Genomic DNA, 12636 nt, shown 5'->3' on the forward strand with positions numbered 1-12636 from the left:
GACCTCCCTTCTCCTTGCGCTGCCTTTTGTCCTCTCCTCTCCTCATGCTGCCTTCCCTTCTCCACTCACGTTGCCTTCCATTTCCCTCCCCTCACAATGCATTCCCCCCCCTCTCCTCATGCTGCCTTCACTTCTCTCCTAATACTGCATTCCCTTCCCCTTCTCTCAAACTGCCTTCCCCTCTTCTCACGCTGCCTTCACTTCTCCTCTCCTCACACTGCCTTCCCTTCTCCACTCACGTTGCCTTCCATTTCCCTCCCCTCACAATGCATTCCCCTCCCCTCTCCTCATGCTGCCTTCACTTCTCTCCTCATGCTGCATTCCCTTCCCCTTCTCTCAAACTGCCTTCCCTCTCCTCATGCTGCCTTCACTTCTCCTCTCCTCATGCTGCATTCCCTTCCCCTTCTCTCAAACTGCCTTCCCTCTCCTCATGCTGCATTCCCTTCCCCTTCTCTCAAACTGCCTTCCCTCTCCTCATGCTGCCTTCACTTCTCCTCTCTCTCCTCATGCTGCATTCCCTTCCCCTTCTCTCAAACTGCCTTCCCCTCTCCTCATGCTGCCTTCACTTCTCCTCTCCTCATGCTGCATTCCCTTCCCCTTCTCTCAAACTGCCTTCCCCTCTCCTCATGCTGCCTTCACTTCTCCTCTCCTCATGCTGCATTCCCTTCCCCTTCTCTCAAACTGCCTTCCCTCTCCTCATGCTGCATTCCCTTCCCCTTCTCTCAAACTGCCTTCCCTCTCCTCATGCTGCCTTCACTTCTCCTCTCTCTCCTCATGCTGCATTCCCTTCCCCTTCTCTCAAACTGCCTTCCCCTCTCCTCATGCTGCCTTCACTTCTCCTCTCCTCATGCTGCATTCCCTTCCCCTTCTCTCAAACTGCCTTCCCCTCTCCTCATGCTGCCTTCACTTCTCCTCTCCTCATGCTGCATTCCCTTCCCCTTCTCTCAAACTGCCTTCCCTGTCCTCATGCTGCCTTCACTTCTCCTCTCTCTCCTCATGCTGCATTCCCTTCCCCTTCTCTCAAACTGCCTTCCCTCTCCTCATGCTGCATTCCCTTCCCCTTCTCTCAAACTGCCTTCCCTCTCCTCATGCTGCCTTCACTTCTCCTCTCTCTCCTCATGCTGCATTCCCTTCCCCTTCTCTCAAACTGCCTTCCCTCTCCTCATGCTGCATTCCCTTCCCCTTCTCTCAAACTGCCTTCCCTCTCCTCATGCTGCCTTCACTTCTCCTCTCTCTCCTCATGCTGCATTCCCTTCCCCTTCTCTCAAACTGCCTTCCCCTCTCCTCATGCTGCCTTCACTTCTCCTCTCCTCATGCTGCATTCCCTTCCCCTTCTCTCAAACTGCCTTCCCCTCTCCTCATGCTGCCTTCACTTCTCCTCTCCTCATGCTGCATTCCCTTCCCCTTCTCTCAAACTGCCTTCCCTCTCCTCATGCTGCATTCCCTTCCCCTTCTCTCAAACTGCCTTCCCTCTCCTCATGCTGCCTTCACTTCTCCTCTCTCTCCTCATGCTGCATTCCCTTCCCCTTCTCTCAAACTGCCTTCCCCTCTCCTCATGCTGCCTTCACTTCTCCTCTCCTCATGCTGCATTCCCTTCCCCTTCTCTCAAACTGCCTTCCCCTCTCCTCATGCTGCCTTCACTTCTCCTCTCCTCATGCTGCATTCCCTTCCCCTTCTCTCAAACTGCCTTCCCTCTCCTCATGCTGCATTCCCTTCCCCTTCTCTCAAACTGCCTTCCCTCTCCTCATGCTGCCTTCACTTCTCCTCTCTCTCCTCATGCTGCATTCCCTTCCCCTTCTCTCAAACTGCCTTCCCCTCTCCTCATGCTGCCTTCACTTCTCCTCTCCTCATGCTGCATTCCCTTCCCCTTCTCTCAAACTGCCTTCCCCTCTCCTCATGCTGCCTTCACTTCTCCTCTCCTCATGCTGCATTCCCTTCCCCTTCTCTCAAACTGCCTTCCCTGTCCTCATGCTGCCTTCACTTCTCCTCTCTCTCCTCATGCTGCATTCCCTTCCCCTTCTCTCAAACTGCCTTCCCTCTCCTCATGCTGCATTCCCTTCCCCTTCTCTCAAACTGCCTTCCCTCTCCTCATGCTGCCTTCACTTCTCCTCTCTCTCCTCATGCTGCATTCCCTTCCCCTTCTCTCAAACTGCCTTCCCTCTCCTCATGCTGCCTTCACTTCTCCTCTCTCTCCTCATGCTGCATTCCCTTCCCCTTCTCTCAAACTGCCTTCCCTCTCCTCATGCTGCCTTCACTTCTCCTCTCTCTCCTCATGCTGCCTTCACTTCTCCTTCTCTCAAACTGCCTTCCCCTCTCCTCATGCTGCCTTCCCCTCTCCTCATGCTGCCTTCACTTCTCCTGTCCTCATGCTGCATTCCCTTCCCCTTCTCTCAAACTGCCTTCCCCTCTCCTCATGCTGCACTCCCTTCCCCTTCACCTTCTCTCAAACTGCCTTCCCCTCTCCTCATGCTGCCTTCACTTCTCCTTCTCTCAAACTGCCTTCCCCTCTCCTCATGCTGCCTTCACTTCTCCTCTCCTCATGCTGCATTCTCTTCCCCTTCTCTCAAACTGCCTTCCCCTCTCCTCATGCTGCCTTCACTTCTCTCCTCATGCTGCATTCTCTTCCCCTTCTCTCAAACTGCCTTCCCCTCTCCTCATGCTGCCTTCACTTCTCTCCTCATGCTGCATTCTCTTCCCCTTCTCTCAAACTGCCTTCCCCTCTCCTCATGCTGCACTCCCTTCCCATTCTCTCAAACTGCCTTCCCCTCTCCTCATGCTGCCTTCACTTTTCCTGTCCTCATGCTGCATTCCCTTCCCCTTCTCTCAAACTGCCTTCCCCTCTCCTCATGCTGCACTCCCTTCCCATTCTCTCAAACTGCCTTCCCCTCTCCTCATGCTGCCTTCACTTTTCCTGTCCTCATGCTGCATTCCCTTCCCCTTCTCTCAAACTGCCTTCCCCTCTCCTCATGCTGCACTCCCTTCCCCTTCCCCTTCTCTCAAACTGCCTTCCCCTCTCCTCATGCTGCCTTCACTTCTCCTTCTCTCAAACTGCCTTCCCCTCTCCTCATGCTGCCTTCACTTCTCCTCTCCTCATGCTGCATTCTCTTCCCCTTCTCTCAAACTGCCTTCCCCTCTCCTCATGCTGCACTCCCTTCCCATTCTCTCAAACTGCCTTCCCCTCTCCTCATGCTGCCTTCACTTTTCCTCTCCTCATGCTGCATTCCCTTCCCCTTCTCTCAAACTGCCTTCCCCTCTCCTCATGCTGCACTCCCTTTCCCTTCCCCTTCTCTCAAACTGCCTTCCCCTCTCCTCATGCTGCCTTCACTTCTCCTCTCCTCATGCTGCCTTCACTTCTCCTCTCCTCATGCTGCATTCCCTTCCCATTCTCTCAAACTGCCTTCCCCTCTCCTCATGCTGCCTTCACTTTTCCTCTCCTCATGCTGCATTCCCTTCCCCTTCTCTCAAACTGCCTTCCCCTCTCCTCATGCTGCACTCCCTTCCCCTTCCCCTTCTCTCAAACTGCCTTCCCCTCTCCTCATGCTGCCTTCACTTCTCCTCTCCTCATGCTGCCTTCACTTCTCCTCTCCTCATGCTGCACTCCCTTCCCCTTCTCTCAAACTGCCTTCCCCTCTCCTCACGCTGCCTTCACTTCTGCTCTCCTCATGCTGCCTTCACTTCTCCTCTCCTCATGCTGCACTCCCTTCCCCTTCTCTCAAACTGCCTTCCCCTCTCCTCACGCTGCCTTCCCTTCATCGCTCATGCTGCTTTTCATTCGCACTCTCGCTCCCATCCCCTACCCCCTCCAACCTCTTCTCCTCCCTCTCCTCCACCCTCGACTCCCCCGTCACTCCCACTCCCTTCCTCCTCCCCCACTCTCTCCTGCTCCCTGCACCCCTCCCATCCCTCCCCATTTCCCTACTCCCCTCCCACTCCATCCCTCTCGCACCCCTCCTCCCATTCCCCTGCCCCTCTTTCCTTCCCTTTCTGATCCTCTCACCCTCGCCCTCTCCCTACCCACCCCCTCCACCTTCCTTCCCCTTCCTCTCTCCCTTCTCAACATCCCTACCCATATCCTCCAATCTACCCTCCCCCCTCTACCTTCCTCCCCTCTCCACCCTGTCCCCCCTCTAGTGTCCCCCCACTCCTGTCCCTTCCTCCTCCCCTCTCTCAATATTCCCGTCACAAAGCGACCCTGCGTTGCCTGGCAACGCCAGGTACCTTTGCTAGGATCCCATAGGACCTGTCCACTTCTTACTCGCAGTTTAGGCAGGAAGTAGTAATTAATTCAGGGTGCTGGAGATAACTCGTCTACTCTTTGTGAAAGACACCATTCGATGTCTAACATGCACCCGGTGGTACTATCAGATAGGACACCCAGTTTAGCGTCCATCCGAGGGACGGAGCACTTTGTGATGATGCAACACCCGACCTGCCAAGTACCAATCTTGTCGATACTTGGCAGGTCGGGTGTTGCATCACAAGGTTTATCATTGGATCAGGAATCAAATCCAGATTTGTCAGCCAATGATACGTGTGGTACCTGTGCACCACCCTATGAGACAAGTATGTCATTTGGTAACTGAAATAGCAACGAGTGAAGACGCCGACAAAACCAGATGATGTACAAATAATAAACTATTCTGTGATGTCCGTCTCATCGTTGTCCCTAAATGAGTCTGCGTTGTAAGAGAATTGCTGTGTCTGTGTCTGTACAACACCGACCGAACAAGCATGTCCGTACTTAATGCAGACGCCTCATTTAAAGGGTGAGGCGCCAAGAAAATCACGTGTGTCACTCGGGCCCTCACGGTCTCGGGCGCTTGAAGCTTTCTCTGACCGTTTGTTTCGGACAATTTTATCTTTCTTCTAGGTGTACACGTCTTTACTGGAGTACGCGGGATGCACGGAGACGTTGTCTTTATACTGTCCGCATTCTGGAGCAGCGGACGGTGCCAGATCACGGACAGCCGGATGTGAACAGCACCGTAAAACATGGGGATGGTGAGAGACAAAATTCGACGCATGTTCACAAGTACACACCTCCATGCAAACATGAACATCTGCATGCTTATTCCTCTTCTTCTTGTACTTCTAATTTGGCATGCAGCACATGGCTTTGGGTGCATCGTTTGCTGAGGACGCCGCTTTGCCACTGATGCAGTTCCCCTTGTAGGTCAGAGCAGGAATCTGTCATTTATTCAGGATGCCAGCAATAGGTCATATACTCTTGGAGAAGGGCACCGTGTGATCTTTAACGTCCATCGACTATTACCGGCAGACGGGACGCACAGTGTAACATCTATCCTAGGGACGGCACACACGTTGATGCCTCCCCCTGCCTGCGAAACACGAGGATGGCAGTTTATAACTCGGTCTGCATTGAAACCCAAGCCACACCGGCTATCCTGCCAGCCCCATCTGTAGGGTATATGTTTAACAAAGCCGAAGGGTTGATAAAGAGGTGCATCACTCATCTTCATCGTTCAAATCGTCCATGAGCATGTTTGACTCCACAAGTATCTCTGATGGGTGTTGATCCGGATGAAACTCTAAAACAAAATCTGGGATCCTTTGTGGAGCCACTGTTTGCTTGGGTGATCCATAATACCTTGGGTGATCCATAATACCTTGGGTGATCCATAATACCTTGGGTGATCCATAATACCTTGGGTGATCCATAATACCTTGGGTGATCCTTAATACCTTGGGTGATCCATAATACCTTGGGTGATCCATAATACCTTGGGTGATCCGTAATACCTTGGGTGATCCATAATACCTTGGGTGATCCATAATACCTTGGGTGATCCGTAATACCTTGGGTGATTCCTAATACCTTGGGTGATCCATAATACCTTGGGTGATCCATAATACCTTGGGTGATCCATAATACCTTGGGTGATCCATAATACCTTGGGTGATCCATAATACCTTGGGTGATCCATAATACCTTGGGTGATCCATAATACCTTGGGTGATCCATAATACCTTGGGTGATCCGTAATACCTTGGGTGATTCCTAATACCTTGGGTGATCCATAATACCTTGGGTGATTCCTAATACCTTGGGTGATCCATAATACCTTGGGTGATCCATAATACCTTGGGTGATCCATAATACCTTGGGTGATCCATAATACCTTGGGTGATCCATAATACCTTGGGTGATCCATAATACCTTGGGTGATCCATAATACCTTGGGTGATCCACAATACCTTGGGTGATCCATAATACCTTGGGTGATCCATAATACCTTGGGTGATCCATAATACCTTGGGTGATCCATAATACCTTGGGTGATCCATAATACCTTGGGTGATCCATAATACCTTGGGTGATCCATAATACCTTGGGTGATCCATAATACCTTGGGTGATCCATAATACCTTGGGTGATCCATAATACCTTGGGTGATCCATAATACCTTGGGTGATCCATAATACCTTGGGTGATCCATAATACCTTGGGTGATCCATAATACCTTGGGTGACCCATGATACCTTGGGTGATCCATGATACCTTGGGTGATCCATGATACCTTGGGTGATCCGTAATACCTTGGGTGATTCCTAATACCTTGGGTGATTCCTAATACCTTGGGTGATCCATAATACCTGGGGTGATCCATAATACCTGGGGTGATCCATAATACCTTGGGTGATCCATAATACCTTGGGTGATCCATAATATCTTGGGTGATCCATAATATCCTGGGTGATCCATAATATCTTGGGTGATCCATAATACCTTGGGTGATCCATAATACCTTGGGTGATCCATAATACCTTGGGTGATCCATAATACCTTGGGTGATCCATAATATCTTGGGTGATCCATAATATCTTGGGTGATCCATAATATCTTGGGTGATCCATAATACCTTGGGTGATCCATAATACCTTGGGTGATCCATAATACCTTAGGTGATCCATAATACCTTGGGTGATCCATAATACCTTGGGTGATCCATAATACCTTGGGTGATCCATAATACCTTGGGTGATCCATAATACCTTGGGTGATCCATAATACCTTGGGTGATCCATAATACCTTGGGTGATCCATAATACCTTGGGTGATCCGTAATACCTTGGGTGATCCGTAATACCTTGGGTGATCCGTAATACCTTGGGTGATCCGTAATACCTTGGGTGATCCGTAATACCTTGGGTGATCCGTAATACCTTGGGTGATCCGTAATACCTTGGGTGATCCGTAATACCTTGGGTGATCCGTAACACCTTGGGTGATCCGTAATACCTTGGGTGATCCGTAATACCTTGGGTGATCCGTAATACCTTGGGTGATCCGTAATACCTTGGGTGATCCGTAATACCTTGGGTGATCCGTAATACCTTGGGTGATCCGTAATACCTTGGGTGATCCGTAATACCTTGGGTGATCCGTAATACCTTGGGTGATCCGTAATACCTTGGGTGATCCGTAATACCTTGGGTGATCCGTAATACCTTGGGTGATCCGTAATACCTTGGGTGATCCGTAATACCTTGGGTGATCCGTAATACCTTGGGTGATCCGTAATACCTTGGGTGATCCGTAATACCTTGGGTGATCCGTAATACCTTGGGTGATCCGTAATACCTTGGGTGATCCGTAATACCTTGGGTGATCCGTAACACCTTGGGTGATCCATAACACCTTGGGTGATCCATGACACCTTGGGTGATCCATGACACCTTGGGTGATCCATGATACCTTGGGTGATCCATGATACCTTGGGTGATCTATAATACTTTGGGTGATCCATAATACCTTGGGTGATCCATAATACCTTGGGTGATCCATAATACCTTGGGTGATCCATAATACCTTGGGTGATCCATAATACTTTGGGTGATCCATAATACCTTGGGTGATCCATAATACCTTGGGTGATCCATAATACCTTGGGTGATCCATAATACCTTGGGTGATCCATAATACCTTGGGTGATCTATAATATGAATAATATCTTCATAAATTAATATTAAATTTATCAAATACTAGCCGAAAGCACCCGGCGTTGCCCGGGTTCTTTTTGAATGAATTTACCACAATGATTCAGCTTTTACCCGCGGCCGAAGAAGATTGACTACTATAATTCAACTCACCTTTTAATTGCGAAATGGGCCAGCCCGGCCGAGGTGGGCCTCGACCGGTCTCGCCACCTAGCCTAAAACCTTCCCGGGGCGCGTCCCGACATTTTTTGTATTGGAGGTTTCTTCCTATCTTTCACCGTTCAAGAGATTAGCTTGCGCAGACAAACAAACAAACAAAAACTTTCTTTTATATATATATAGACTAGCTGAAAGCACCTGGCGTTGCCCGGGTTATTTTTCAATGAATTTACTACTATAATTCAGCTTTTACTCGTGGCCGTAGACGATTGACTACTATAATTCAGCTTTTACTCGTGGCCGTAGACGATTGACTACTATAATTCAGCTTTTACTCGTGGCCGTAGACGATTGACTACTATAATTCAACTAACCTTTTAATTGCGAAATGGGCCAGCCCGGCCGATGCGGCCTCGACCGGCCTCGCCACCTCGCCTATAACCTTCCCGGGGCCCGTCTCGACATTTTTGGTTCTTTTTGAATGAATTTACTGCTATAATTCAGCTTTTACTCGTAGACGATTGACTACTATAATTCAGCTCAGCTTTTAATTGTGAAATGGGCCCAACCCGGCCGATGCGGCCTCGACCGGCCTCGCCACCTAGCCTATGACCTTCCCGGGGCCCGTCCCAACATTTTTGGTTCTTTTTGAATGAATTTACTGCTGTAATTCAGCTTTTACTCGTGGCCGTAGACGATTGACTACTATAATTCAGCTCAGCTTTTAATTGTGAAATGGGCCCAACCCGGCCGATGCGGCCTCGACCGGCCTCGCCACCTAGCCTATGACCTTCCCGGGGCCCGTCCCAACATTTTTGGTTCTTTTTGAATGCATTTACTACTATAATTCAACTTTCACACGCGGCCGTAGAAGATTGACTACTATAATTTAGCTCAGCTTTTAATTGCGAAATGGGCCCGGCCCGGCCGAGGTGGGCCTCGACCGGTCTCGCCACCTAGCCTAAAACCTTCCCGGGGCGCGTCCCGACATTTTTTGTATTGGAGGTTTTCTCCTATCTTTCACCGTTCAGGCGATTAGCTTGCGCAGACAAACAAACAAAAACTTTCTTTTATAATATAGAGAGATTTATGATATATCAAATTTAAATATTAAAATTTCAATCGCATGGCGTCTCATCTCGTTTCAATCGCATGGCGTCTCATCTCGTTTCAATCGCACGGCGTCTCATCTCGTTTCAATCGCATGGCGTCTCATCTCATTTCAATCTCACGGCGTCTCATCTCGTTTCAATCGCATGGCGTCTCATCTCGTTTCAATCGCACGGCGTCTCATCTCGTTTCAAGCGCACGGCGTCTCATCTCGTTTCAATCGCATGGCGTCTCATCTCGTTTCAAGCGCACGGCGTCTCATCTCATTTCAATCGCACGGCGTCTCATCTCATTTCAATCGCACGGCGTCTCATCTCGTTTCAATCGCACGGCGTCTCATCTCGTTTCAAGCGCACGGCGTCTCATCTCGTTTCAATCGCATGGCGTCTCAACTCGTTTCAAGCGCACGGCGTCTCATCTCATTTCAATCGCACGGCGTCTCATCTCGTTTCAAGCGCACGGCGTCTCATCTCGTTTCAATCGCACGGCGTCTCATCTCGTTTCAATCGCACGGCGTCTCATCTCGTTTCAAGCGCACGGCGTCTCATCTCATTTCAATCGCACGGCGTCTCATCTCGTTTCAAGCGCACGGCGTCTCATCTCGTTTCAATCGCACGGCGTCTCATCTCGTTTGAAGCGCACGGCGTCTCATCTCGTTTCAAGCGCACGGCGTCTCATCTCGTTTCAAGCGCACGGTGTCTCATCTCGTTTCAATCGCACGGCGTCTCATCTCATTTCAATCGCACGGCGTCTCATCTCGTTTCAAGCGCACGGTGTCTCATCTCGTTTCAATCGCACGGCGTCTCATCTCGTTTCAAGCGCACGGTGTCTCATCTCGTTTCAATCGCACGGCGTCTCATCTCGTTTCAAGCGCACGGTGTCTCATCTCGTTTCAATCGCATGGCGTCTCATCTCGTTTCAAGCGCACGGTGTCTCATCTCGTTTCAATCGCACAGCGTCTCATCTCGTTTCAATCGCATGGCGTCTCATCTCGTTTCAATCGCATGGCGTCTCATCTCGTTTCAATCGCATGGCGTCTCATCTCGTTTCAATCGCATGGCGTCTCATCTCGTTTCAATCGCACGGCGTCTCATCTCGTTTCAAGCGCACGGCGTCTCATCTCGTTTCAAGCGCACGGTGTCTCATCTCGTTTCAATCGCATGGCGTCTCATCTCGTTTCAATCGCATGGCATCTCATTTCGTTTCATTCGCATGGCTTCTCATCTCATTTCAATCGCACAGCGTCTCATCTCGTTTGAAGCACACGGCGTCTCATCTCATTCCAATCGCATGATGTCTCATCTCGTTTCAATGGCATGGCGTCTCATCTCATTCCAATCGCATGATGTCTCATCTCGTTTCAATGGCATGGCGTCTCATCTCGTTTCAATCGCATGGCGTCTCATCTCGTTTCAATCGCATGGCGTCTCATCACGTTTCAATCACATGGTGTTGTGTCACGTCCTTTCACGCTTAGATCACATGGTGTTGTCATTGTGCTGCTTCATGTCCTTTCACGTTTCAATCGCATGGCGTCTCATCTCGTTTCCATCGCATAGTGCCTCATCTTTCAATCGCTTGGTGTTGCGTCACATTGTTTTGCGGTTCAATGGCATAGCGCCTCATATTTCAATTGTTTGGCGTTGCATCATGTTGTTTCGCGCTTCAATTGCATGGCGCCTCAACTTTCAATCGCTTGGTGTTGCATCATGTTGTTTCGCGTTTCAATTGCATGGCACCTCAACTTTCAATCGCTTGGTGTTGCGTCATGTTGTTTTGCGGTTCAATCGCATGGCACCTCAACTTTCAATCACTTGGTGTTGCATCATGTTGTTTCATGGTTCAATCGCATGACGCCTCATTTCCTTTCAATCGCTTGGTGTTGCTTCATGTTGTTTCGTGGTTCAATTGCATGGCGCCTCATTTCCTTTCAATCGCTTGCGGTTGCCTCACGTTGTTTCTCGTTTCAATCGCATGGCTTTGCCTCACGTTGTTTCTCGTTTCAATCGTATGGTGTTGCGTCACGTTGTTTCACGGTTCAATCGCATGGCGCCTCATTTCCTTTCAATCGCTTGCGGTTGCCTCACGTTGTTTCTCGTTTCAATCGCTTGCGGTTGCCTCACGTTGTTTCTCGTTTCAATCGTATGGTGTTGCGTCACGTTGTTTCACGGTTCAATCGCATGGGGCCTCATTTCCTTTCAATCGCTTGGTGTTGCATCATGTTGTTTCGAGGTTCAATCGCATAGCGCCTCATCTTTCAATCGTTTGTTGTTGCATCATGTTGTTTTGCGTTTCAATCGCATGGCGTTGCCTCATGTTGTTTCTCGTTTCAATCGCATGGCGTTGCCTCACGTTGTTTCTCGTTTCAATTGCATGGCGTTGCCTCACGTTTCTCGTTTCAATCGTATGGCGTTGCGTCACGTTTTTTCACATTTCAATTGCATGGCTCCTCATTTCCTTTGACTTGCATAGCGTTGCCTCACGTTGTTTCTCGTTTCAATCGCATGGCGTGGCCTCACGTTTTTTCGCGGTTGAATCGTATAGCGCCTCATCTTTCAATCGTTTGGTGTTGCGTCATGTTGTTTCGCATTTCAATCGCATGGCGACTCATCTTTCAATTGTTTGGTGTTGCATCATGTGGTTCGATGTGCAATCGCATGACGCCTCAACTTTCAATAGCTTGGTGTTGCGTCATGTTTTGCGGTTCAATCGCATGGCACCTCAACTTTCAATCGTTTGGTGTTGCGTCATATTGTTTTGAGGTTCAATCGCATGGCGCCTCATTTCCTTTCAATCGCTTGGTGTTGCGTCATATTGTTTCGAGGTTCAATCGCATGGCGCCTCATTTCCTTTCAATCGCTTGGTGTTGCGTCACATTGTTTCACGGTTCAATCGCATACCGCCTCATATGTCAATTGTTTGGCGTTGCATCATGTTGTTTCGCGTTTCAATTGCATGGCGCCTCAACTTTCAATCGCTTGGTGTTGCGTCATATTGTTTTGAGGTTCAATCGCATGGCTCCTCATTTCCTTTGAATTGCATAGCGTTGCCTCACGTTGTTTTTTGTTTCAATCGCATGGTGTTGCCTCACGTTGTTTCATATTTCAACGGCGTCTCATCTCCTTCCCTTTGCATGCCGTTGCCTCACGTTGTTTCTCGTTTCAATCGCATGGCATTGCGTCATGTTTCACATTTCAATCGCATGGCCTAGTGTCACGTCATTTCATGTTTCGATTGCATGACATCTCGTCTCGTTTCGATCGCATGGCATTGTCACGTCATATCACGTTTCAATCGCATGGCGTTGCATCACGTTGTTTCACATTGCAATCGCATGGCTCCTCATCTCGTTTCAATTGCATGGCACCTCATTTCCTTTCAATCGCATGGCCTTGTGTCACGTCATGT

The 12636-nt window shown here is 49.5% G+C and overlaps 1 protein-coding gene across 6 annotated transcripts in view; it reads left to right on the forward strand.

Moving 5' to 3' along the window:
• LOC137439984 (histone-lysine N-methyltransferase 2A) overlaps positions 1-12636 on the forward strand; it is a 248494-nt gene that overhangs the window by 166003 nt on the left and 69855 nt on the right. For all 6 annotated transcript variants that reach the window (XR_013621442.1, XM_068136309.2, XM_068136310.2 and 3 more), the window contains one exon: positions 4871-5001. Coding sequence is in view for 5 of the 6 variants with exons in the window: in XM_068136309.2 (XP_067992410.2) it covers positions 4871-5001 (131 nt within the window). In the remaining variant the exon portion in view is untranslated. The remainder of the gene's footprint in view (positions 1-4870; positions 5002-12636) is intronic.

The sequence above is a fragment of the Myxine glutinosa genome, chromosome 14 (genome assembly GCF_964187855.1).
Source record: "Myxine glutinosa chromosome 14, kmMyxGlut1.1, whole genome shotgun sequence".
NCBI lineage: Eukaryota > Metazoa > Chordata > Myxini > Myxiniformes > Myxinidae > Myxine > Myxine glutinosa.